General features: G+C 36.7%; 1 protein-coding gene across 1 annotated transcript in view; it reads left to right on the top strand.

Moving 5' to 3' along the window:
* Positions 1-26,443, top strand: part of ADAM7 (ADAM metallopeptidase domain 7) — a 68,449-nt gene that overhangs the window by 24,192 nt on the left and 17,814 nt on the right. Inside the window, exons 6-15 of the mRNA XM_047092323.1 lie at positions 208-400; positions 2,260-2,313; positions 7,760-7,831; positions 15,992-16,161; positions 18,476-18,560; positions 19,934-20,064; positions 21,836-22,010; positions 24,178-24,267; positions 25,256-25,451; positions 26,098-26,200. Coding sequence (XP_046948279.1) covers positions 208-400; positions 2,260-2,313; positions 7,760-7,831; positions 15,992-16,161; positions 18,476-18,560; positions 19,934-20,064; positions 21,836-22,010; positions 24,178-24,267; positions 25,256-25,451; positions 26,098-26,200 — 1,269 coding nt within the window. The remainder of the gene's footprint in view (positions 1-207; positions 401-2,259; positions 2,314-7,759; positions 7,832-15,991; positions 16,162-18,475; positions 18,561-19,933; positions 20,065-21,835; positions 22,011-24,177; positions 24,268-25,255; positions 25,452-26,097; positions 26,201-26,443) is intronic.

The raw sequence follows: 26,443 nt of genomic DNA on the forward strand, positions 1-26,443 counted from the left end.
ACGCATGTTATTGATTCAAAGGCCACACATCACCTCACCTTTTGATCACTCAGAATATGTGTGCAGCCACGTGTTCATGAGGCCTTGGTCTTATAGTTTCCTTTCTTAGCTAGGCAAAGTCAATAAAATGGAACAGAGAAATATGGTGAGAAATAAAGTAGTAAAATGGTATAGATTGAATATACATCATATTTCCATTTTCTGTAGGGGATTCTTCAGGGTATATAACCAAAGGTACCTCATCGAACCAGTGAAATATTCAGATGAGGGACAACATTTTGTGTTCAGATATAATCCAAATGCACAGTTCGCAGCCAATTATTCTTGTACGGAACTCAATTTTACCAGGACAACTGATCCGAAGGACACTATTAAAATCGTGGAAGACCTCAAAACAGAAGTAAGTGCCTTTTTGAAAAAATCATCTTAATGTCAGGATAAGCACCTCTTATTTCCTTTCTGATCTCAAAAGAGAGAAATGAGCACAACTAGTGAAATATACATGCCACCTGAGTCTGACTCTTCGTTGTTTGAAATCTAAAATGTCAAACTTTTTATCAACATAGAAAATGTTCGTTACCTACAGCAAATCTCAGTTTGTCCCATCAGTTTTAAGGAACGGGAATTTTTGCAACCCTACATGTGATTTATACCATCAGGGCTACAAGTGGTTGGAAAGAAAGAAATTTGCAATGTCTTAAAACCTCTACGAGCTATTGTTTCCCCTTGTCGTCATTGCCATCAATTTGTTGGGAGAGGGGGGATTTGCTGATGATAAGTCAAGGTCTGCCCCTTTCATCAGGCCAAATATTCTAATTATTAATTATTAAGGACAATTAAGAGTAATCGCAAGTTCAATTTCTGGCAGATGATTGCACTATGAGAGTCCTATGTGTTTTAGGCTTTCTTGTATGACTAGTTCATATCACCTCAAATCCTCACGAGGCGTTAGCCTTTAAAGATCCATGAGTGCCCATCTGCTTCACATATCCATGGTCCAGATTGTGTCTGAAACTTACTAGGTGCCTAACTGATGTTTTTGATGGACTCAATTAATTAATAAATGATCACTAAAAAAAAGTTCCCCCCAAAATGACTTAGTTAGATCTTTGAACAATACGCTTCTGGTTTATTACTCAGAGAATATGCATGTACCTCAATAGATGACATTGAAAGCTGAAGACAGAATGTTCTGGTATTGTTGATTTATAAAAAATAAGGATCTGTTATTAGCAACCTTTATACATTTCTTTGGAATTGAGACTGCCACAAAGTAGGGGATTGAGAGACAGGAGAGGAGTAGAAGGAATACAGTCAGTCCTATTAGCCAGTCCCACGATTTGCTCTCCACTCTTGATGAGTTGAGTCCTTTTTATACGAGCTATTTAGTAAGCATTTACTTTATAAATGAAAAAAAATTTAAAAACTGTATTCATGATTCTTTATTTATAACTCTTCTATTTATTTATTTAGAGTATAGCTGACAATGTTACATCAGGCTCAGGTGTACAACCTAGTGATTGAACATCTCCATACATCATGCTACACTCACCACAGGTGTTGCCACCCTCTGTCACCATGCAACGATACCGCAATGCCATTGACTATATTCCCTATGCTGTGCCTTTTGTTCCATGACTTATTCATTCCATAACTGGAAGCCTGTGTCTCCCACGCCCCTTCACCTATTTTGCCTCCTACACCCTCCTTCCCTATGACAACCATCAGTTTGTTCTCTGTATTTATAGGTTTGATTCTGGTTCAACTTGTTTGTTTATTCATTTATTTTGAATTTTAGATTCCACACCTAAGTGAAATGTTATTTGTCTTCCTCAGTCTGACTTATTTCACTTAGTATAATACCTTCTGGACTGATTCATACCGTTGTAAATGGCAAGATCGTATCCTTTCTTATGGCTGCGTAGTATCAGTGTGTGCGTGTGTGTGTTCGTGTGTGTGTGTCACATCTTCTTTACCCTTTCATCTACCAATAGCCACTTAGGATGCTTCCATATCTTGGCCATTGTAAATAATGCTGCAATAAATACAACTTATGTTACCTGAAAGACGATCTGATGTAAAGGGCCACATGTTTTAATAATATATGGGGCTTTCTTTAGATAAATTCCTGGAGTTATTAGTTATACTCCTCTTCCTCACCTTCCTGTATCAATAATACTAACATTTCTTACCATGAAAATTTTAACGTCAAATGAGAAACATTGACCATACTCTATTAAATTTTTCATAAATTTCCAGAACACCCCCAAAGAAAAGTATGTGGAACTGTTCATTGTTGCTGATGATAACGTGGTAAGTTTTCAGATGAATATTTGCTCCTCGTTCATACTTATACAACTATAGTGATCCTAAAAAAGAGAAAAAAATATTTTAATCGGAATTCCATTTTGGGCTCAATGTTGTTTTTAGCTTCCCCAAACAGATTTATATAAGAGATGATAAGTTCCTTTGGCAGTATAGAAGACTAAGCCAAAATAGAATTCTCCTCCTTTTACTGAGCATATGGAAATGATGAACAACGTACACAAAATTGAAAAAATGTGCACAATCTATAGTTGAGCTCAGAAGAAAACACAGAAAATCTCCAAGTCCTAAAAATGAAAAGAGAATCTCTTGTCAGAGCAGTAAGTAAAATTCACAGGCTTGGTGACATATAGTATATAGAATGTATTGAATAATGCCCAGAGCCATGATGAGCTGTCCCATCTCTGAAAAGGTAACCGGAGAATGTCTCCCTACTGAAACTGCAAAGACAAAAGGAGTGTTCTGTTTGTTTGTAGCAAGAGGAAGGGAATATATTATGCACGGGAAAGCAAAAATGTTAAACACGTGTCATATAATGATATGGAGCGTGATATATTTTTCTTTAGATACAGAAATGCCAAGCAAAGCTTTTAATGTAAAACTTGATTAGAAACTTGATAAACTGTTACAGCTCAAGTCAAAAATGTTCTATGAAGACATTTTCATAATCTAAGATGAAACTAATCACATGAGGAAGAGTCAACTAACACAATGGGAAGGAGAATAAGCTCTCCAAGAACTGTAAACCAGCCACTGATATTTCAGATTATATACCTAACAATAGAGTCAAAAAAGATGTGCAACAAAAAATAACAGAGTTACAGGCAGAGTTAAGTTTTTTTCAGTTCCCCTCTATCAGGAAATTTTAGGTAAAGTAGGAAAAAATTCAACACAAGTAGAAAAGATCTGAGTCACATAAATATCGTTTTGATATAATAAATTGGTAGAATCTCCAAAACACACAAAATAGACAATCTATAATCTTTTCAAATGCAAACAAAATACTTCCAAAAATTAAACTGGTATTTGACCACAAAGAAAGTAAAAAGAAATAGAAAAAAATAGATGTAGGGGCGCCTGGGTGGCTCAGTCGGTTAAGCGTCCGACTTCGGCTCAGGTCATGATCTCACAGTTCGTGAGTTCGAGCCCCGCGTCAGGCTCTGTGCTGACAGCTCAGAGCCTGGAGCCTGTTTCAGATTCTGTGTCTCCCTCTCTCTCTCTGACCCTCCCCCGTTCATGCTCTGTCTCTCTCTGTCTCAAAAGTAAATAAACGTTAAAAAAAATTTTAAAAAAAAAGAAAAAGAAAAAAATAGATATATAATAAAGAGCACCCTTTTGTTTTTAAACCACAACCAAATTGGAAGTTGTAACAAAAATTGATACATTAAGCCACTAAATGGTCATTGGTTTGGAAACTAAAGCAAAATACATTTCCAAATATTAACTGACTGAAGAAGTCAAATCTGAAATTATGAAACATGTGTAACAGCAAAAAGAAAAGACTGGTATAGAGAAAACTTTAGATGCAAGAGGTGTAGCAGTATTTGGAAGGATATTTGTAGTCTTAGACATTTCTATGAAAGAGAAAGAAAAATTTAATGAACTAAGAGTCTAACTGGAAAAGTTATAAAACGAAACAGAATAAATCAAAAAAGGATAGAAAGGAGAAAAAAATCTTAATAATGCATGAAATTAATAAAAGACATGAGTCAAAAAGAAGCAATTGGTAGGTCAACAAAGCCAAATGCTCATTCCTCGAATAGATTGGTAAGATAGAGAAATCTCTGACAATAATTATTAAGAAAAAAATAAAAGTACAAATAAAATTAGAAGTAAAGGAAGCATAACTATAAATATAGTACAGGTTACACGTCAATAAAAAATATACGTACAACCTGTGCCAATACAGTTATGAGCAGAAGCATGCAGTAAAATGTTACCAAGCTGACTTGAGAAGAAATAGTAAACCCAAAAAAGATTGTAATGAATTTTAAAAATTAAATAAGCAGTTCACGGTCTCTCAACAAATGAAGACACTAGGCTCACATGCATTTAAACACAAACTTTGCCGAAATTTGCTTTAACAGATAATATCTCTTACAAACAAATTTGAAGAATAAGCAAAAGGAAAAATTCTTCGCACATGTTATACAGTTATTATACCTTTCGCATTAGATATCCACTGCTGTGTAACAAACAACCCCAAGCTTAGTGTGGTTCGCTTGTATAGCAGTTCCACTGGGCTAGCTGGCTGGTGTAAAAATGTCTTCAGACACTTGACTGATATGTAGTACAAGTATCAGTTGGCCACGTAAGCAGTAGGCTCGCCTGTGCTTCTCATATGATAGCTGGGCATCAAAATATCAAGAAAGAGGCCAGGCTTCAGTATGTAAGACTTTTTAAGCTCCTGCTTGTACTACAATTATTAATTAATGTCTCCTTAGCCAAACTAAGCCATAGAGTCAAGCCTAGAATCGATGTTGGAGGGAAATACACAAGGGCATGGATATCTGGAAGAGGGATTTCTTAAGGATCATTACTGGAACGATCTATGATGACTTTGATAACAAATCCAGACAGGAAAGTAAAATTGTAAGACGATTTCACTTACCAAAACAACTGCAAAATCCTAAAACAATAGTTGCAAACCCAGTCCTTGCACAGATTCAAAGAAAGTTTACATGGCAATGGTTTATCCCAGGAATGAAATCATCTCAAATATTTCTGATAAAACTCTTAGCAAGCGAAAGATGGAAGGAAATAAAGAACATTTACCGAAATCGTTCTATCCTGTATAAATATTAAACTTAAACTGTAATGTTGGAGGTTTTTTCCTCCAAAAGTGAGAATAAGATATATTTATTTTCGCTGTCAATACATTTTATTTTAACATATTCACTGAAATTTTTAGTCACCATAATAAAACAAAATAAATGGGATCTATGTTAGTTTAAAAGAAAGACACAACATTATTGCATATTTTTAAAAATGAGGAGAAACTACAATTGTCAATTTTATAAAAAAAAAAGAAGTTGGTAAGATTTGGGCACTAGATAGGCTTACTTTAACATGTTTATGAGAACGTGTTAACTCACTTTTAAAAGAGTGCTAAAATAATTTCTTTGCTCTTAACAATAAGTTATTAGTAAAAAGTAAGAACAATTTATTAAATTTAATATTTTACCCCAGGTACCAGGCAAATATTTGCTTGATATGATTTAGGGGCATTAAACTGGGCATAACTCTCACATAGGCTGCTTTAATATTGTCTTTAAATATTTAAGTTTTTTTAAAGAGAAGTTCCTATAGTAAATCATTCATTTTCATTTAACAAATAGTTAATGAGCATTTAATATGCTAGATGCTGAGTGTTAAATGTATATATTTATAATTATATGAGTAATATATTCATACATACATACATGTATATGTTAGCTGAGTATAAAGGGCAACAGCAAGAACAATGTAGAGTTATTGTATTCTGGTAAGACAGAATAGAAAAACAAAGGCAGCTTTTGGAAAACATGTTGAGGAGTTTACATATCTTGAAGACAATGTGATGAATTTTAAGCAGGTGAGTAAGGATATGGATGTGTACAACCAGACCCAGCAAGTTGAAAGGATAAGTAGAACACAGGTGTCTAGATACTGGGGAAGACTAACCATTAATAAAGCCTTGGCAATAAGGATGCAAAGACTCTGTACGCATTTGTCTTCCTTACCCCCACTGGTGGAAGTCACTGATTGATAAAGTACCCTATCCCTCTGATCTCTAAAATACTTTCAGAATTCTTCTTTCTTGGGGGTTCTGGGTGACTCGGTCAGTTAAGTGTCTGACTCTTGGTTTGGGCTAAGGTCGTGATCTCATGGTTCATGAGTTTGAGCCCCACGTCAGGCTTTGTGCTGACAACACGGAGCCTCCTTGGGAGTCTCTCTCTCTCTCTCTCTCTCTCCCTCTCTCTCTCTCTCTCTCCCCCACCTCCCCTGTTCACTCTCTTTGTCACTCTCTCAAAATAAATGAATAAACATTTTAAAAATAGAAAGATTTAAAAAAATTTTTAAGTGTATTTATTTATTTTGTGAGAGAACGTGAAAGCATGAGCTGGGGATGGGCAGAGGGAGAGGGAGAGAGAGAATCCCAAGCAGACTCCATGCTGTCCGCCCACAGCCCGACTCAGTGTTTGATCTCATGAACCTTGAGATCACGACCCGAGCCAAAATCAAGAGTCCAACACTTAGCCAACTGAGCCACCCAGGTACCCCAGTCTCAGGATCTTTCTCAACTGTATTTTAGGTAAGCTCTACCAACTGGTCACCAAGAATTCTGGTGTGAAACCATATTTGCCATCCAGAATTTAAGGGAATGGTGGGAAAAAGGAAACTCTGTACAATGAAACACTAGGAGTGATAGGGTATTGGACACAAAGGTGATAAGAAATTTCTTGAAAGATAAAATGGTCAATATTAAAGGTAGATGAGATGACTAGGAAGATGAGGAAAAGGTGTTCAATGGACTGGATAAGCAGGAGGACATTTATGTGCCTGTCAAGAATAGTTTCCGTGGAATAGAGGCAGTTAAACTAATGAGTAGTGGGTTGAGGGATGAATGAGAGATAAGTGAAAAGAGTCTAACGTTATATCTTTGAGGTATTTAGGTATGTGAGACAACAGGAGAGCAATGGAATAGTAAATAGAGGATATTTGTAGGATTCAGAAAAGCTGTATTTCTTTTTATTCTTATTATGAAACAAGCTTGATCATTTGCATTTATCCCTACAGGATACTTTTGTTACAAAGTATATTTTATCAGGTCTCAGTCGATAATGCCAACAACAAGGTCCACAAATGGGGAGTCCATTTCTTAGAAAGGAACAAAAGACAGAATAGGCTCGAGCAGGAAGGTCCGCTTTGCTTTCTCAGCCTTTCCCTGGAGAGAAGGGGTGTCACAGTTTCCTGCCCCTCTCCATCACATCTCCGGCTGCAGGGTGGTCTTTGATTACATTCCGTAGTTTGTTACTACCATGGATACAGAAGGGCTGATAAAGTTTCTGGGTTTTTTTGCAATATAAGGATTTCTGTGACACTTTAATAAGTTTTGCTTCATCAGCATGATAAATATGGGCTCTAAAGAACACTTATCAGTTGGTTTAATAAATCAACGTAATGCAATATGTTGTGATGTGAAAAGGGAACGAGGTTATGAAGAAAATCTTAAAAGTAGTGTTAAGCTGAAGCATGTCTTTAGAAACTGCTGTATGTAGTGATTTCATATCAAAAATGTAATTCTGCATAAATTGCCACGATTTTTAGCTGACCAGAAAGAATACCAATAAGTTTCCCCCCCACCCTGGAAATATCTCACAGTGGGTGAAGTATTTTGTTGAGTTTATATCATCTGTTATTAATGAATGTTGATCTGATGTTTTATTTCTAGTGTCGCAGGAATAATCATCCTCACAGTAAAATAAGGAATCGAATTTGGGGAATGGTCAATTTTGTCAACATGGTAAGATCTCATAGCATCTGAATCAATCTAAGAATACAAATGGAAAATACCTTTTAGGGTAGATATCTCCTGGGTTTTGTGGTAAGCTCAGTATTGAGACGGCCCAAAACACAGAAATTCACTGCATAGACTAATGAACCAAAATCCATTGAAAACTGTAAGGCAATAAAGGAAACACAGCTCTGAGATTTTGGGTTTTGAAGTGAATGACATTTAACATCTAAATAAATTTCAAATATTGGTTAGCAACCACAAAATTTATAAAGCAACATATAAAGACTTGAAAACTCATCATGCATACATCAAATCCATTAATACATTTAAAATCACTGTTCCAGAACATAGCACTGTTGGAGACCTTGTCCCCGCTTCACCCACCTTGTCCCCACTTCACCCTCAGCTTCAGGCCTTGGTTAAGAGTCAGAGCTGAAAGGTCTGCACTCACAATTCTTATCTCTCCTTCAGTAGTAATCTGTTTTTGTTGTTAATTCAGTGGTCTCTAGCTTGGTTAGGGGACCCAGAGAGTTTTGTTACCCTGATCTATCCTGTTTTAGGAAAGCTCTGCCCATGGGGTCTTTGGGTAGATTATTCTCATCATTTATGTTCTTCCTTCACTGGTAGGAGACCTAGAAGGCTCTGGCCTTAGGACAGCTTCCTGTCTGTCCTCCAGGGGCAGAAGGTTTTTGTTTGTTTGTTTTTCTGGTTTTTCTTTTCCCTTCTTTCAGTAACAATAGGTTTTCACTTGAGTTCTGAGAGAATAAAAAAAAAAAAATGCCCCACCCTCAGCAATCGATATGCCATCCAGACAGACAGATCATCAATAAAGACTGGATTTGAACAACACTATAGACCAAATGAAACCAACAGGTATATGCAGAATTTTTCACCCAAGAGCAACAGAATGCACCATTTCTTTTCCAGAGCAGAAGAGACATTTCATGATATATATTATAGAGTAGGCCACAAAGCAAATCTCAACAAATTCAAGAAGATGGAAATGATATCAAGTATCTTTTCCTGCCACAGTGGTATGAAACTAAAAAAGCAACGCCAGTCAGATTAATGGAAAATTTATAAATATGCAGAAATTTAAGAGCACATTCCTGAACAACAAATGGACCAAAGGATAAATGAAAGGCATAAGAAAAAAATCTTGGTACAAAAAATGAAAACATAACCTATCAAAACGTATGAGATGCAACAAAAGGAGCTCTGGGAGGAAAGTTTATAGCTATAAATGCAAACATATATCAATTAAAAAGAAAATATCAATAAACAACTAACATTCTACCTTAAGGAACTGCAAAAAGAGCAAACTAAGCCCGTAGTGAGCACGAGGAAAGAAGGAACAATGAGATAAGAACAGGAAAAAAATTTTTTTCTGAAGGTCACACAGCAGCTTAGTGCTTTTGTTTTTCTGGAGAGCAAGAGTCTGGTAGGTTTAAAGATGTTCCCAAGTCAGCAGTTTCTCTCATCCTTCAAGCCTATCCCACCAGAGGAGGGGACCTCCAAGTCTCCCATTCTGCCCTCCATGGTTTCATGGGCATGCAGAGGAGGCCCGTGGAGAAGATTCTGAGCATAGGTGTGAGATTCCTTATGCCTGTGTCTCTCAGAGGATCCCATACTCATTCTATCACGTACTTGCCCTTTAGCAATTCCTTAAAAATGTCTGGTAAATTCTTCTTATGTCTTGTATGGCGCTCAGCATGCTCTGCTGCTGGGAGATACTCCAGTACCATTTCTGCCTTAAAGAAGCAATCTTTCCCGAGATGTCAGGCATCATCTTACTTGCCCTGTTACCTCAGCTAACTTACGGTCCGATCTGATATGACTTTGTAGATTCTCTGGCTTTTTCTTTCTGTCAGGGTAGAAGCGATATTATTTCCAGTTTTGTACATCGGAGCCGGAAGTAGATATTCTCTGAGCTTTAAGCCTATTTCTATGGCTATTAAAAACCCTCCCCACATTTTTCTAAAAGGGAGGAACAATGTGGTGTGAAACAGTTATATCTCATAGTCACCTATGTTTTTTGTTTTCCTGTTTCTTTTTATTGATTGATTTTCTCCCTTTTCTCCATATCCATACCAGCATCTGTTGATGGCCGTTCTAACAAGCATGAGATCATACCTCATCGTGATTTTAATTTGCATTATCCTAATGCCTAGTGATGTTGAACATCTTTTCATGTTCTTATCGGCCTTTCATGCATCTTTTTTGAAAAACATGTCTGTTTAGGTACTTTGCCCATTTTTGAATTAGGTTATTTGTATTTTTTTTGCTATTGAGTTGATGGGTTGTTTAGGTGTGTTGGATATTAACCCCTTATCAGATATATGGCTTGTAAATATGTTTTCCCATTCCATCTTTTCACTTTTTTAATGGACTCTTTTGCTGTGTAGAAGCTTTGAGATGCAGTCGCATTTCTTATTTCTTATTTTATTGCTTGTGCTTTTAGGCGTCATATCCAAAAAAATCATTACCAAGACCCATGCTAAGGAGCTTTAGTTTTGTTTTCTTCTAGGATCTTCATAGTAAGACTCAACATGTAAGTCTTTAATCCACTTTGAATTCATTTTTGTGAGTGGCATAAGTTACTGGTTCATCTTCATTCATTTATTTACATGTCAATACCCAATCATCTCAGCATCATACATTGAAGAGATAATGTTTTGTCCACTGAGTGTTCTTGGCTTCCTTGTCAAATATTAGTTGACTGCATATGCCTCGGTTCATTTCTGGGCTCTTGATTCTGTTCCATTGGACTATTTGTCTCTTTATATGCTAGTCCCATACTGTTTTGATGACTTTAGATTTACATAAAACTTAACATCAGGAAGTGTGATGCTCCTGCTTTGTCTCTCCCAGGATTTTTTTTTTCTTGGCTATTTGGGTGTTTTTTGGTTCTATATAAACTTTAGGAGTTTGTTTTCTACTTTCATAAAAACTGTCATTGGAATCTTGATAGGGATTGCATTGACTATATAGATGGCTTTCAGTAGTATTTGCATTTTAACATTATTAATTCTTCCACTCAATGGACAGAGGATACCTTTGCATTTATCTGTGTCTTCTTTGATTTATTTTATCAACTTATACTTCTAAGCATACATATCTTTCAGCTCCTTAGTTAACTTTATTCCTAAGTATTTTATTATTTTTGACGTTCGTGTATGTGGGGGATAAATATTTTTATTTCTTTTCAGAAATTTCCCTGTTATTGTCTAGAAATGCTACCAAATGTCTGCCTGCTAATTTTGTATCCTGCAACTGTACTAAATTCATTGAGTAGATCTTAACAATTTTGGGTTGTCTTTGGGATTTTTCTATAGATAAAATCATGGCTGCAAATAGAGACAATGTTACTTTCCTTACCAATTCTGATACCCTTGTTTCTTTTTATTGTCTGATCGCTGTAGCTAGAACTTCCAGTACTATGTTGAATAGGGTTGCTAAGAGTGGGTACTGGTTTCATTCCTGATCTTAGAAGAAAAGCTTTTTCACCATTGAGCATGATGTTAGCTGTGCGCTTGTCATATATGGCTTTGATTATGTTGGGATATGTTCCACCTATGCCTAATTTGTTAAGAGGTTTTTTTAATAATGAATAAAATGTTGAATTTTGTCAAGTTGAGATATGATTCTTATGATTCTTTTCTTTCGTGTTATTAATGTAATATGTCACATTCATTGATTTGTTTATTTGAATGACCCTTGCATCCCAGGGTAAATTCCACTTGATCATGTGAATGATCCTCTTAATGTGCTGCTGAATTCAATTTGGTGACATTTTATTGAGATTTTTTTGCATTTATACTCATTAGGGATATTAGCCTGAAGTATTCTTTTCTAGTAGTATCCATTTCTGGTTTGGGTATCAAGGTGATGTTGGCCTTGTGAAATGAGTTTGGAGTGTTTCCTTCCCTTTGAGTTTTTTCTTTTTCTTTTTCTTTTTGGAAGAGTTTGAGAATTATTGGTATTCATTCTTTAAATGTTTGGTATATTTACACTATCTGGTCCTGGGGTTCGTTAGGATAGTTTCGATTATTATTTCAATATCCTTACTAGTAATTGGTCTATTCGGAGTTTCTATTTCTGTTGATTTGGTCTCGGTAAGTTGTATGTTTCCAATTTTTTGCTTTTCTCCTAGGTGTCATGTTTCTTGTCATATAGTTGTTCATAGCAGCCTCTTGTCCTTTAAATTTCTGTGATATCAGTTGTAACGCCCCGTTTTTCATTTATGATTTTGCTGGTTTAAGTCCTTTATGTTTTGTTTAGTCTAGCTAGGGTTTGTCCATTTTCTTCATCTTTTTAAAAAACTGACTTTTAGTTTGGTTAATCTTTTCCAATGTTTTCTGTTCTCTACTTCATTTATTTCTCCTATAATGTTTATCATTTCCTTTCTTCAGCTAAGTTTGGGCTCAGTTTTTATTGTTATTGTTTTGGTTTGGTGTTTTTTAAATATGTATAGTTCCTCAGTGTGTAGAGTTAGGTTGTTTATCTGAGATCTTTCTTACCTCTTAATGTAGGCATTTATGGCTATGAACTTTCTTTTCTCTTAGAGCTGCTTTTGATGCATCCTATAAGTTTTTCATGTTGTGTTTCCATTTTCATTTCTCTCAAGAAACTCTTGTTTCCCCTTTAGTTTCTCCTTTGATCCATTGATTGTGCAGGAGAGTATGCTTAATTTTCATGTATTCATGAATTTCCAGTTTTCCTCTTGTTATTGGTTTCTAGTTCCATACCTTTATATTCAAAAAAGATACTTGGTATGATTTCTGTCTTCTTGAACTTGCTAAGACTTGTTTTAAAACCTAATATATAGTCTATCACAAAAATATTCTATGTGCATATAAGAAGAATATGTATTCTGTTGTTGGATAGAATGTTCTATATATGTCTGTTAGGTCCATTAGGGCTAAAGCATTGTTCAAATTCACTGTTGACTTATTGATTCTCTGTCTGATCTATCCATTGTTCAGTGTGGGGTATTAAAGGCCCAACTATAATTGCTTTACTGTTTATTTCTCCTTTTATTTCTGCTGGCTTTTCTTTGTATATTTGTTTTCTTTTTTTCAAGTTTTTTTTTTAATGTTTATTTATTTTGAGAGAGAGAGAGAGAGAGAGAATGTGCACACAGCTGAAGAGGAGCAGAGAGACAGAGGGAGAGAGAGAATTCTAAGCAGGCTTTATGCCATCACCAAAAAGCCCAATATAGGGCTCGACCTCAAGAACCATGAGATCATGACCTGAGCCAAAATTAGGATTCGGACACTTGACCAAATGAGCCACCCAGGCACTCCATATATTTAGGTTTTCCAGTATTAGGTATATATATATATATATATATATATATATATATATATATATATAACTATTATATATATATATATGTAGTTATATAGTTATATATATATAGTTATATAGTTATATATATATAGTTATATATATAGTTATATATATATAGTTATATATAGTTATATATATAGTTATATATAGTTATATATATAGTTATATATATAGTTTTATATATATAGTTATATATATAGTTATATATATAGTCATATATATAGTTATATATATATAGTTATATATACAGAGTTATATATATATAATTATATCTTCTTGATATATTGACCCCTTTATCATTGACTAATGCCCTTAGTTTAAAATCTACTTTGTTGGATATAAATATAGCTACCACTACTTGTCTTTCCTTTCTTTCTTTCTTTCTTTCTTTCTTTCTTTCTTTCTCCTTCTAGTTACCATTTGCTTGAAATGTCTTTTTCCATTCCTTCCCTCTTAGTGTATGTGTGTCTGTAGGGCCAATGTGTCTTGTATGCTGTATATTGTTGTATTTTGCTTTTCTATCCATTCATCCACCCTATGTCTTTCAGATTGAAGAATTTAATTTGTTTCCATTTAGAGTAATTATTGATAGGTAAGAACCTAGTATTGCCACTTTGTTTATTGTTTTCTGGATGTTTTGTAGATCCATTTTTCCCTTTTCTTATCCTACTGTCTTTTTTTTGTGTTTTGATATCTTTAGTATCAGTACACTTTGACTTCTTTATTGTATTCCTTTGTATAATTGCCAGAAAAATTTCCCTTGAGGTTATCATGAGGTTTACATAAGATATCAAACTTATCACATCCTGATTGAACCTGATAACAACTTAGAATTCATATACTTTGCACTTCTCCTTTTTCTCCTGACATGTTAGATTACTGCTGTTATAATTTAGATGGTTTTTAAATATTTTGTAACAAATAGCATTGTGCACATTGTACTTATGGGTTTTTTTTTTTGCTATGTTCATTTTTTTTAGCTTTTAAACTAGAGTCATGACTTATATACCACTATTACCAAATTGCAGAATCTAACAATGACTATATACTTACCATTATAAATGAGATTTATCAACAGAAACTTTTTAGGCCAAGAGAGAATGTAATATCAAAATAACTGTCAACTAAAAATACTATGACTGGTAAAGCTGTCCTTCAGTAATGGAGAGACAAAAACTTTCTTGAACAAACAAAAGCTGAGGAAGAGAGTTCATTACCACCAGACCTGCCTTACAAAAAATGCTAAAGGGATTTCTTTGAGGGGAAGAAAAGGAATGCTAATTAAAATCATAAAAAAACATAAAACGGTAACATTAATCTCTTACATAACTAAGAGTCTCTTATGGTTTGCCTCTCTCTCTTTTTTCCTTTCCCCAGTGTTCACCTGTTTTGTTTCTTAACTTCTATATATGAGTTAAATCATTGTATTTGTCTTTCTCTGACCGACTTACTTCACTTAGCATAATACACTCTAACTCCATCTACATCATTGCAAATGGCAAGACTTCATTCTTTTTGATGGCTGAGTAACACTCCGTTATATACCATATCTTCTTTATCCATGAATATCACGCTTCGTAGTAACGATTGCATCCTCTACTAATTCTGTGAGCTCTCCATTCAGTTTCTTATTCATCCTTTCTTTCAATCTACTTTGTATTGGCTGCTATATACAGTTTTTGTCTCAAAATCCTCATAATGTGTACTTAAACTTTATCTTCTCTTGTGATGACATCAAACTATCTGCCAGCTTAGAGTTTACAAAAGCAAATGGGAATAGGGGTGAGAAGGCTTATGGGCTACAGCTATTGGTGCCTGTTTTGAGCAGTCTCCGGGTAAGATTTCTCAGACTACTAAGTAGTTCCAAAAATCAAACAAAATATGGCAGCTAAGCTATTAGTCTTTGAAAGTCAATATCAACCTTCTAATCTGCCATAGAACCAGCTAATGACTTAAATGGAGAGATAAATAAGGTACATTTAGTCCTCAGTGTGTCACTGTTAGTGAATTCACGTAGGTCAGTTATAATCTCAGAGCCTTAATAAATTATTTATTCTAGGCACATCTTGAGCCCAGTGTCTGTAAAGTTTATGACAGCTCAAAGGGAATCTGATTTATTTATTGTTTTTAATGTTTATCTTTTGAGAAAGAGCAAGAGAGAGAGAGTGTGCAAGTGGGAGAGGGGCAGAGAGAGAGAGCGAGACACAGAATCCGAAGCAGGCTCCAGGCTCTGAGCTGTTAGCACAGAGCCCGACGTGGGGCTAGAACCTGCTAGCTGTGAGATCATGACCTGAGCTGAAGTCAGACGTTCAACCGACTGAGCCACCCAGAGGGGCCAAGGGAATATGATTTTTTAGTCAAGTGTCTTTGTCGGTCATGATAATCCACCCAGGATTCTGGCCAATTTACTCTACATTCTGTTTCAATGTAACCATTTGTAAAATAAGGCCTGTGCTTTTTTGTTGATGTACCTCACATATTTTGTTTTGTTTTGTTTTATAAAATGTTTATTTATTTTTGAGAAAGACAGAAACAGAGCATGAGTGGGGGAGGGGCAGAAAGAGAGAGGGAGACCAAGATTCCGAAGCAGGCTCCAGGCTCTGAGCTGTCAGCACAGAGCCCGACGCGGGGTTCAAACCCACAAACCGCGAGATCATGACCTGAGCCGAAGTCGGACACTCAACTGACTGAGCCACCCAGGCACCCCTGTACCTCACATGTTAAAAGTACTTATTTCAATATAAAGGAATATAGTAACAATGAAGGATCCTTCTGTAACTTGACTCTGTGAAAACTTACTTCCCCTTTGAACAGATTTATAAAACCGTGGACATTCATGTGACATTGGTTGGCCTTGAAATGTGGACAAATGGAGATAAAATAGACATAGATTCAAATATGGAAAACACCTTATTGCGTTTTTCAAGTTGGCAAGAAATATTCCTTAAAAAAAGGAATAATTTTGATCACGTTCTGTTACTCAGGTATGTAAGTTCTCTATTTTCCTGCGTAACTTAGGTGGATTATTAAAAAAAGAAAATAAAACAAATGAACAGCAACCAAATACTTTTTAAAACAATTGACTTTTGCATAGTACACAGTGACAAAATGTTATGTCTAGCCATACGTAAAATTTATAAGTGAACTTTTTCATATTCTTTCTTTCTAGTATTGGCTAATACTAGAAAGTAAACATATGATATATTTCCAATTCTGGGCAGGGTTGAAAATGTCATTAGGTAAGCAATGTACTTTTAGAATTGATTCACTTATCAACATCCAACACTAACTCCTTCCATGTTATGCCATTCCAATGCACCACCAAAACCAGCCTTTCTGGTGGAAAGGAATATCCTCATTCCCTGGATATTTTCCCTCAACAGAGTGTCCCTATCCAGTGACTAGCCTCTCAAGAGCATCTCTTCTGCTGTTAAAGATGACAACTAACTAATCTATCACAGCGTTAATATTCCTAAGTAAAGGTTGGGATTTACGTACAGTATTACATCATTCTTTAAAGCGGGATGGGGGGCATTTTTATCATATTTTTGTAATTCAAAATACCTATCACACTACTCAGCCTATAAGAAAATGATAAATAATTGTGGAGCCGAACTGATCTTCACCTTGTGTTAACCATAGTCCTGTTATCCTAATTAAATTATGAAAACACACCTTTGGAGCAATGGAATCTTTCGGCAATTCTTCTGGTGCCCTTAAGGCTACTATGTATATAACCATGGTACCCACTTATCCCACTTCATTTTCCTATAATAGCAGTGCTTCTCCTAAGGTCTGTGGATGGCCAACAAATGTGCTTTCCGCCATCACAGCGGTAAGTGTTAACTTTCAGTTCGAACTCAGAACAGTGAACCTTCCAAAGCCTATAGTTGGAGTCCAGCTCTTTGGCAGATTGATGAGAGTGTAATGCACCTCCAAAATAATATCATTTCTTATTTTTATATCTGGAATGGCCCCAGCACACATCTGCAGAGGGTCATAGTTGTACCTGACTTGGACTCAGATATTCATGCACCAGTTTGCCCTAAAATTACAGAGGTTAAAGTAAAATATCACCATGACCTTTGTTGTGGGCAAGATTAATCTCTTTGCCTATTTTTTGGGCCTGTGTTTTAAAATAATAAATAGTTAAGAAATATTTACATGGCTGTAAACGGAAAACTTTGCTTTCCTCAATGTCTCTTATCCTGAGCAGTAGCTTCTTACACCAATAGTACGTCTGCAAATACGGAGATGAGAAAAGTGCTACTAAATGTTTAACCGGACATCATATTTGAGACTTCTTATGTGTTGAGCTTCTTGGACGTCTTTTTGCCTATATTCACAGAGAACCAGAAGGGATGAGACAATATATATGGCATTATCATGGTGTGACTTTTGTTCTTAAGTGACCTTGAGCAAAATCAGACCGTGCTCGCTCTGATGCTTTATTTCCATAGGTGGTGTTCTTCCAAGATCTCCAGAGTCTAGCAAGACCAGAATTCTAAGTTCTTCCAAGATGTGTAGCCAAACACTGAGACTAAAATGTGCAACATTTCTAAAGCAAAGAAAGAAATAGAGCATATTTCTGTTTTGATCTTCTTGGTCAAAAAAGTTAAAGATTAAAGGTGGTCATCTAGCCTGACCACCTTCCTTGTATTTGAACCTTCTTAATTAAATTCCAAGTGTGGTCCTCCAGCTCATGATCACTGTCTTTAAAGTGGTTCAACTCTAAATGTTCTTGAAAGCATATCAGGTCTGGATTCCCTTAACATACACAACTACATCTGTCTTTTTAGGTAATCCAAGAATAGTTCACGTGACAACTGTTTAAAATATTTGATTATAGCTATCAAGTCCTCTATGAATTTCTATGGTTGATTGAAATTTTCTAAAAATTTTCAACTATAGCTAATTAATTAGTCATGGTGTTGAGTCTACTCACTGTGTTGTATTTTTCCCTCCAAACATTTTTTAGCTTAATTGTTTGGTCTAAGTGGTTTTATCCAAAACTGAGTATAGAGTAAGCCATGGAAAATTGGACTCTCACCTTATTATGTTTTTAGAAAGTACTTTTTTTAAGACTTCAACTTCAGACTGTACTGTTTCAATGCCTCTAATATACCACAGGTTTTAAATGAGCTTAATAACAACTAAGATCATCCTCAATTCTAGAACTCTAGAACAAAAGGCACTTTTATGTGCAAAGATACTAGCATTGTGAGGGTTCGTAGCAATTCAATCTTTGTGTTAAACTATGACCTCAGACTGAAGAGTGTATTTGCACCTTGTTTCCAGTGGGAAGTGGCTCTACACAAATGCACAAGGAATTTCTTATCCAGGGGGTATATGCCTGCCTTATTATTCCTCCAGTGTCGTTAAGGTAGGCTGTGTTTTATTGAAGTTATGTTACTTAATCAAAAAGTTTGAATTAAACTTTTGTAAATTTTCTGCGTCCCGCTGAAGAGAACACGCATGCATTCTGTCATATATTCCCACCAAGATATGTCATGATGAAGCTGTTATGTTTCTTTGATCAAATCAGAAAATAATCTTTTATAAAAACTATAGATGAACAATGAAAGTAAACGAGTGTTGTTCAGAGCTTAAAAGAACACCACACACAAATGAACATACAAAAACTAAGAAAGCTTTTTGGCATATTAAATATAATGTGTCTTTATTTACAAGGACACATAAAGTGCACAAAACTTGATGGCTGAGTTAGCAAGTGATAATTGTTCTCATGCTGAAAAGGGAGTGCATAAACCATTTAAAATAGCATATAGCAAGACAACCTTGCAATTCATTTTCAGGAAGAATAAGGCCTTCAAACTGCTGACTTAGCTATTTTATCTGGTATTTTTCCCAAGTCACTAAGCTTCTAGTAAATGGTGTCCAAGTAATCTTATTTCAGTCTTATTAAGACCTTGAAATTAAAACCTAGTACATGATCTCTTTCTTAAATGGATATTTTTATGATTATGCCTTGACTCCGGTATTTTAATAACACAAATTCTGCATAGTGGAGTCCGTCTAATCTAACACAGGCTGTCGCCACTCCAATTATGACATTGCAACTCGTCCAGAACACATTTTAAATTTCAAACAAGTGCAATGAGAGAGCCAAATTAGAGGAATTTTACCTTTACAGTAGCCTAATATCCCACTCCTTTCTGGAAATTAATTTTTTAGTCATTAACATAGAGATAAAAACATGAACTAGAGCTAAAACACAGGTAACAATCAACCCTGCCTGGGATTTCAAATCACTGAATTTCTGGGTTTTTTCGTAGCAGAAACTTCCTCCGCAAGGATCACACAACATTGTTGTGCAGTGTAAGACTGTACTTTGAAAACATGAACCTCGCATATTTATTTTTGCCCTCTTTGAATATCTAGTATATAAAAGGCAAATCAATAATGCTTATTGTATTGTGTAGGACATTAGTTTATCGTTTTTAGCTATTTGTAAGAATGAGTTTATAGAAATCCAACAGTGACTATTACTGTGCCGCAAAAAAAGGATTTCAAAATGTTAGTGTTAGAGACCCTCAGAAGGTCATTTGTCCAACATCATTATATAATTAAAGGACCCGAAGGCAAGACAGGGAGATAACTAAGTCCGTGGCCTCTCAGATAAGTACTACTTAACCAGAAGCTAGAAACTGGGTCTCGACCAATAGTTCGAAACACTATGTCCTAGAGTGCATTATCTTATAGAAATTTCTGATGCACATCTTTTCTTGGCCTTAGGATCTTTTACCTGACCTAAATGTAGTCGCAAGCAGAATTGCACATCAGCTGGGGCATAGCCTTGGGATGAAGCATAATGGTTACCCGTGTACTTGTACTTTTGAGAGATGCGTGATGGATCACGGTGGAAGGTAAGGCTCAAACCATGCAGAGAAGACATTTAGATATTTTGCGACTGGCTCTTGATTAGATCTCCATATCATCGGGATATACTGTTATTATGTGAAAATTTTCCTAATATATTCCGTAAATTCTCTTACAAAACCAGCCGTGATAGGCTTCCCTTTGGGGTCTAAATCTTATCAGTTGGTAGTGTCTGTCCTAGTGATACAGTGAGAGAAAATTTAAAACTCCATCTGAGCATACTACAAAAGTATGCAATGATTAATTAGTAAATTGCACTAAGGTGCATAGGGGAGGGATACACTCAATGTGCCTCGTTTTATCATCTTTGTTATAAACTCTAATTTCCTCCTTCAAATCTTTACTCACATGTTATTCTCAGCCAAGCCTCCCCCAGCCACTTGATCCAATTGTTCAATCCTGTCTCCTCATAACACCCTGTCGGGAATTATCTATCCCCTCTTCTTTGCATTTCCCCCCCCATTCTTAGTATTAATCACTATTTAATATAGTCTATGCTTTAGCTATTTAGCTTATTATTTTATTTTTCCAATAAATTATAAACTTCATGAAGGCAGAGGGTTTTGTCTGCTTCGTTCACTATTTCATCACACTATCTAGAAAAGTCCCAGATACACTCTATAAATAGTTACAGAATATAGGACTGTATATCCTGTGTGTGTGTATATATATATATGTGTGTGTGTGTGTGTGTGTGTATATATATATGTGTGTGTATATATATATGTGTGTGTGTATATATATATATATATCCCTTCATCATGCTGTGAATTATGTGCATCCAGGTCCTAAACCTTACATGTCTTGGAATTCCTTCACAGAGGGGACGCAGTGCATTGCATATAAGAAAAGTGTTTGCTGATGATGGTCAGTGCTTCTATATATTGATTAAATGAAGTAAAATAGTGAAAGCCCCAAATTATGGTGACTGGCACGGAATAAGAACTAAGTAACTGACAGCTGATCTTATATCATTATCTACATAATTAGTAGTGTTTTTCAGAACCCCACCATCCCAAAGTAACCCACTTAAGGCTCAAAAAGTACATCTGTACCCAATCGTGTCAATAATGGCAAGGGAGTCAAAACAAGAGGAAGACAGAAGGGAGGTGAATATCAGTTTTGTGAATCTTTAAACTTTTCAGAAGTATGGTGCATTCCTAGGATGTGTGAGATGTTACCAAATGAATCCTTTGTTCCAACAAATGTTTACAGAGACCTACTCTTGTACCAGACACGGAGTTAAACTAGCGCTTATTGGAAAAGAAGAAGAAGATCTATTTCTTGCTTTGAGAAGCTTGTAATCTTGCATGAACGATAAACAATTTTTACGGTGTTAAACTAGCGCTTACTGGAAAAGAAGAAGAAGAACCTTTTCTTGCTTTGAGAAGCTTGTAATCTTGCATGAATGATAAACAATTATGTAGATGATGGCAAGAGGCACAAGCAAAAAGTGATATGGGGCAGCAAGCCATTCAGTCTAAACTGTGGGCTTCAGGGAGGACTTTCTGGAGGAGATATAGTCAGAGTATTTTCACCAGAATGGCATGCGTTGCCTGTTTCAGTAGACGTTGCGTATTATAAAAGCCCAGTCGCTACTCTCGTATTCCACTAAGGCAAGAGTAGGAGAAGTAAATGGACTTTTAGAGTTGATCGTTTATATTTATTCTTTCTAAATCCCTCATAAAACTTTCATAGCTGTTCCCCCAGTATGCATGGATAAAATTAATCTTTGTTTTTCGCTCATCTAAACTCTAGCATTCCGGCACTAAAATTCAGTAAGTGCAACAGAATTCGGTACCTGCAACACGTGAAGGATTACAATCCGACGTGCCTGTTCAATGTCCCATTTTCTGATAAGCTAAGTGATTACCCGTATTGTGGAGACAAGAAGTTGGACGAAGGAGAAGAGTGCGACTGTGGCCCTGTTCAGGTATTTGCAAATGATGTTGTATTTATTTATTTATTTTTTTTTTTTTAAAGAATTTAGTATAGCATTTTTTTTTTCAACGTTTATTTATTTTTGGGACAGAGAGAGACAGAGCATGAACGGGGGAGGGGCAGAGAGAGAGGGAGACACAGAACCGGAAACAGGCTCCAGGCTCTGAGCCATCAGCCCAGAGCCCGACGCGGGGCTCGAACTCACGGACCGCGAGATCGTGACCTGGCTGAAGTCGGACGCTTAACCGACTGCGCCACCCAGGCGCCCCAATGATGTTGTATTTAAATTACGAAGTTTGTGCTCAGCTAGAACCTAGGCAGATAAGTAGCCTTTAATCAACCATATTTCTTGTAAAGTGTTAAGTAATGTGTTTTTTTGTCTCATTTTGAAACAAGTTATTGGCGTAGCCTCATTGCAAGGCATCTTACCAAGTCATGAATTACGCATAATGATCTTGCTGGAGACCCACAGTATCACATTTGCCTCGTTTATATATTAATTGGCTCTTCTTGTGAGAAAACCCCCTAGATGTCATTAAGTCTGATCTCATGCACAGTAACAATGTGTTCTCCACAGTCAGTCAATTGAGTTTTACTCAGGACCTTAGGAAGCTTGTCTATATCGCAGTTGGACAGTTCATGTGATTAGAAAACTCTGTCTTAATTGAGCAGAAACCTTCTAACCTTCCACATATTGATTACAGCCTTGGTCTCTGGAACACTTAGAAGAAGATTTAAGACAAATGTTTGAGTCATTCTTTTTTTTTTTAATTTAAAAAAAATATCTATTTTGAGAGAGAGCGAGAGAGAGCACGAGTAGGGAAAGGGCAGAGAGAGACAGAGACAGAGAATCCCAAGCAGGCTCCATGCCGTCAGCTCACAGCCGGATGTGGGGCTCAAACTTACGAACCTTGAGATCGTGACCTGAGCCGAAAGCGAGAGCTGAAGTCTTAACCAACTGAGCCACCCAGGTGCCCCTAGAGTAATTCTTAATCTGCTCTTCTCCAACATAGAGGCTATTTTGGTTGAGAGCTTATCATGTAGGTATGAGTCCTAAACAGCTACTTCTCAAGTTATGTGTATGTATATCACCTGGGGATGTTGTTAATTGTGGATTTTCTAATTCAGGAGGCCTGAAGTGAGGCGGAGATCCTTTATTCCTAACAACCACCAAGGTCACGTTGATACTACTGGACTGAAGACCGTATTTGTGGTATACACACAAATACTACAGTTCAAAATAAATCTAATTGTGTGGCGAACCAGAGACTGCACGATCGGAGTGAGGACAGTGACATGTCCAGAGTTTTCAAATGTCTCACCTTAAATGTGAAGAGGCTCTTAACTTTGGAAATTGATGCGTCTGCCCATGCCTGTTCTTTAAAATAGTTCTACAGTTTCATTCTAACATATGAAGTGCTGTCCATGACAGGATGCAGACAATTTCTTTTGCAATTTTTTAAAACTTTTTTTAACGTTTATTTATTTTTGAGACAGAGAGAGACAGAGCATGAACAGGGGAGGGGCAGAGAGAGAGGGAGACACAGAATCTGAAACAGGCTCCAGGCTCTGAGCTGTCAGCACAGAGCCCGACGCGGGGCTCGAACTCACGGACCGCGAGATCGTGACCTGAGCCGAAGTCGGCCGCTTAACTGACTGAGCCACCCAGGCGCCCCTTCTTTTGCAATTTTAATTTCGTTTGAGGAGACAGGGCCTAAGTGTCCATGAGTTTTTAATGAAGCGTTAACAACAGCAACAAAATCCAGCCTGAAATACTTAGCATCTTGAGAAAAATGTTAAATTATGTCTTCAGAAGTTCTATTATTTCATATTAAACCTTTAGTATAAAGCAGTAGCAGGACCCTTCCTTGCAAAGAGTGGAAAGGAAAATGGAAGGTCAGAAGCTTTGGGCTTTGTACCCTGCCAGGGAAAATTCACTGAGTGTGGAGTACTGAATGGCCAAACAGGAAGGAAACAAAGTAAAAGTCCCAAAGACCAGTTACAAGGAATCGTCTTCACATACATGTCCTAACCAAGGATAATGCATTTGCATTTCAAACCGAAAGACAAGTAACGATAAGTTATATACACGCACAGCTTATTAAACAGGAGCCTAACTACCAACCCATTTCCGATCTTTAACTTTTGCTTGTTGCCAGGAGTGCAGCAATCCTTGCTGTGATGCAAACAAATGTGTGTTGAAGCCAGGATTTACTTGTGCCGAAGGAGAATGTTGTGAATCTTGTCAGGTAAGGACCTTTGCTAAGACTGGGTTCTCCGTTTTCAGTTTATTAAGGATACAGAGGACCACAGAATTGTCTGTCCATTACTAGTTACATTACTAATCCCAGATTAGGGTTATGCTTGCTTGGCCCCAATAAAGCTTCTTCTGAGATGTTCTGGCGTTAAGCCCTGGCAGTGATCTATGGTCTGGGGAGTGAAGAAGCAGGTATCATATGTTCTGTTAGGAATAGAATTGTATGCTCAACATTACTCTTGTTCTTGGCCAACCTTTACGAAATCATTACCAACCTATTTAACCTCAGCTTGGGTGTCATTCTAACAACAGTGAAATAGAAGGGGAAAGGATTATACTGGGATTTAAAAGTGGGGAATAACTAGTACATGGAGATCTATTCCCAGAAAGGGCAATCAGATGTCCAAATGACTCTGTCCAAAGGTTTAATGACATTTCTTTCACCCACTATGTTCGGAACTCACAAGGAAAGGAAACATGTCTTCTTCATCTTCAAATCTTTCTAGAACTCATCGCAATTCAGTGCCTATTGAATGGCTGAATAAGAGAATATTTTCATGTACTTTCCTTCAGCAATGAGTCAGGGCACTTTTCTGGTTCATACGGAGAGATCTGATTTCTTGGGAGTGGAGATGCCTCATTATAGATACAGGCAGGAGGGGGTCCTGGTTGTGTGTGTGCTGGGGACGGAATGTACTAGAGCAGGATGAGCAGAGCACTTGCTCACCTCTCCATTTTATGTCCTTTCTGGTTCTGCCCAATGCTGTTCTAACCATCCTGTCACTCCTGAAATTACATAAACACCAAAGCATTTACTAATGATAACAATTCTCAGTGGAATGGAGAAGAAAGTCACGATCCAACCTTCAAACTTTTTTTTTTTTTACGATAAATTAAACGGGTCAACCCTCCCCTGCTGACTTAACCTTAAGCTACCTGAATATGCCCAAGATTTAGTCTTTTTTGTTTTTCTTCAACAGATGAAAAAATCAGGGTCCGTGTGCAGGCCAGCAAAAGATGAATGTGATTTTCCTGAAGTGTGCACGGGCCACTCTTCTGCATGCCCTATGGACAAATTCCAAGTAAATGGCGTTCCTTGCAAGAATGCAAAAGGTTACTGCTTCATGGGGAAATGCCCCACCCGGGATGGTCAGTGCTCTGAACTCTTTGATAATGGTGAGAGACGATTACCGCAAATGGCTGCTAACGATAATAGCCATTCTTTCTATTATTATCCTGTAAAAATTTATGGGCTAGTTTGAAGATAACGCCGTTTGTGGCATTCTTCCCAGATATCACCTAGAATCTCTCTGGATATTACCTTTAATATTAGTTGAGGGGCGCCTGGGTGGCTTGGTCGGTTAGGCGTCCGACTTCGGCTCAGGTCATGATCTCACGGTCCGTGAGTTCAAGCCCCGCGTCGGGCTCTGTGCTGACAGCTCAGAGCCTGGAGCCTGTTTCAGATTCTGTGTCTCCCTCTCTCTGCCCCTCCCCTGTTCATGCTCTGTCTCTTTCTGTCTCAAAAATAAATAAAGGTTAAAAAAAAATTAAAAAAAAAATTAGTTGATATTACCATTAATGTTAATTAACTGCCTCGGTATGTGGGTTAAGGTATGTTTGCTACTTTTTTTTATATCCACACTCTGCCGTAAAATATCTTCCTGATGCAATAGGATAGTTTTAAAGTGATTTGTTTACCCCATTCTGCCTCCCCGCCCCCTGATACTGACATTTCAATTAGATTAGAAAAATAAGGTATTGTGTGATGTATAACATTCACGTTTTTATTGCGTTACTTTAATCATACTACTTTGGATCCTAGAGGTGAAAGACAGTTCTGATCTCTGCTATGAGATGAATAAAAAGGGAAATAGATTTGGATACTGCAAAAATAAGGAAAACGGATTAATTCCCTGCGAAGAGAAGTAAGTACCACGTGAAGAAAAGCAAGTGCTTTCTAAGAGCGTTTTTGTGAAATCAGAACCAGAACGGCTCTTGTTCTGACAGCTGCTAACCTCTTTTGATTGAGATTAGGAAGAGAGGGAGTGAGGCAGCAAGGACACAACCCTGGGAGTGGAACTGGCATTTATGTACTGTAGTTATGAGCTGAAGGTCGTGGAATATAAGGAAGAAAGATGGGCAAGAGTTAAAATTCCTAGGAAAGAAAG

The sequence above is a fragment of the Lynx rufus genome, unplaced genomic scaffold, assembly GCF_022079265.1.
Source record: "Lynx rufus isolate CCGP_SWC_20201006 ecotype Redwood Valley unplaced genomic scaffold, mLynRuf1.p SCAF_3, whole genome shotgun sequence".
Lineage (NCBI taxonomy): Eukaryota > Metazoa > Chordata > Mammalia > Carnivora > Felidae > Lynx > Lynx rufus.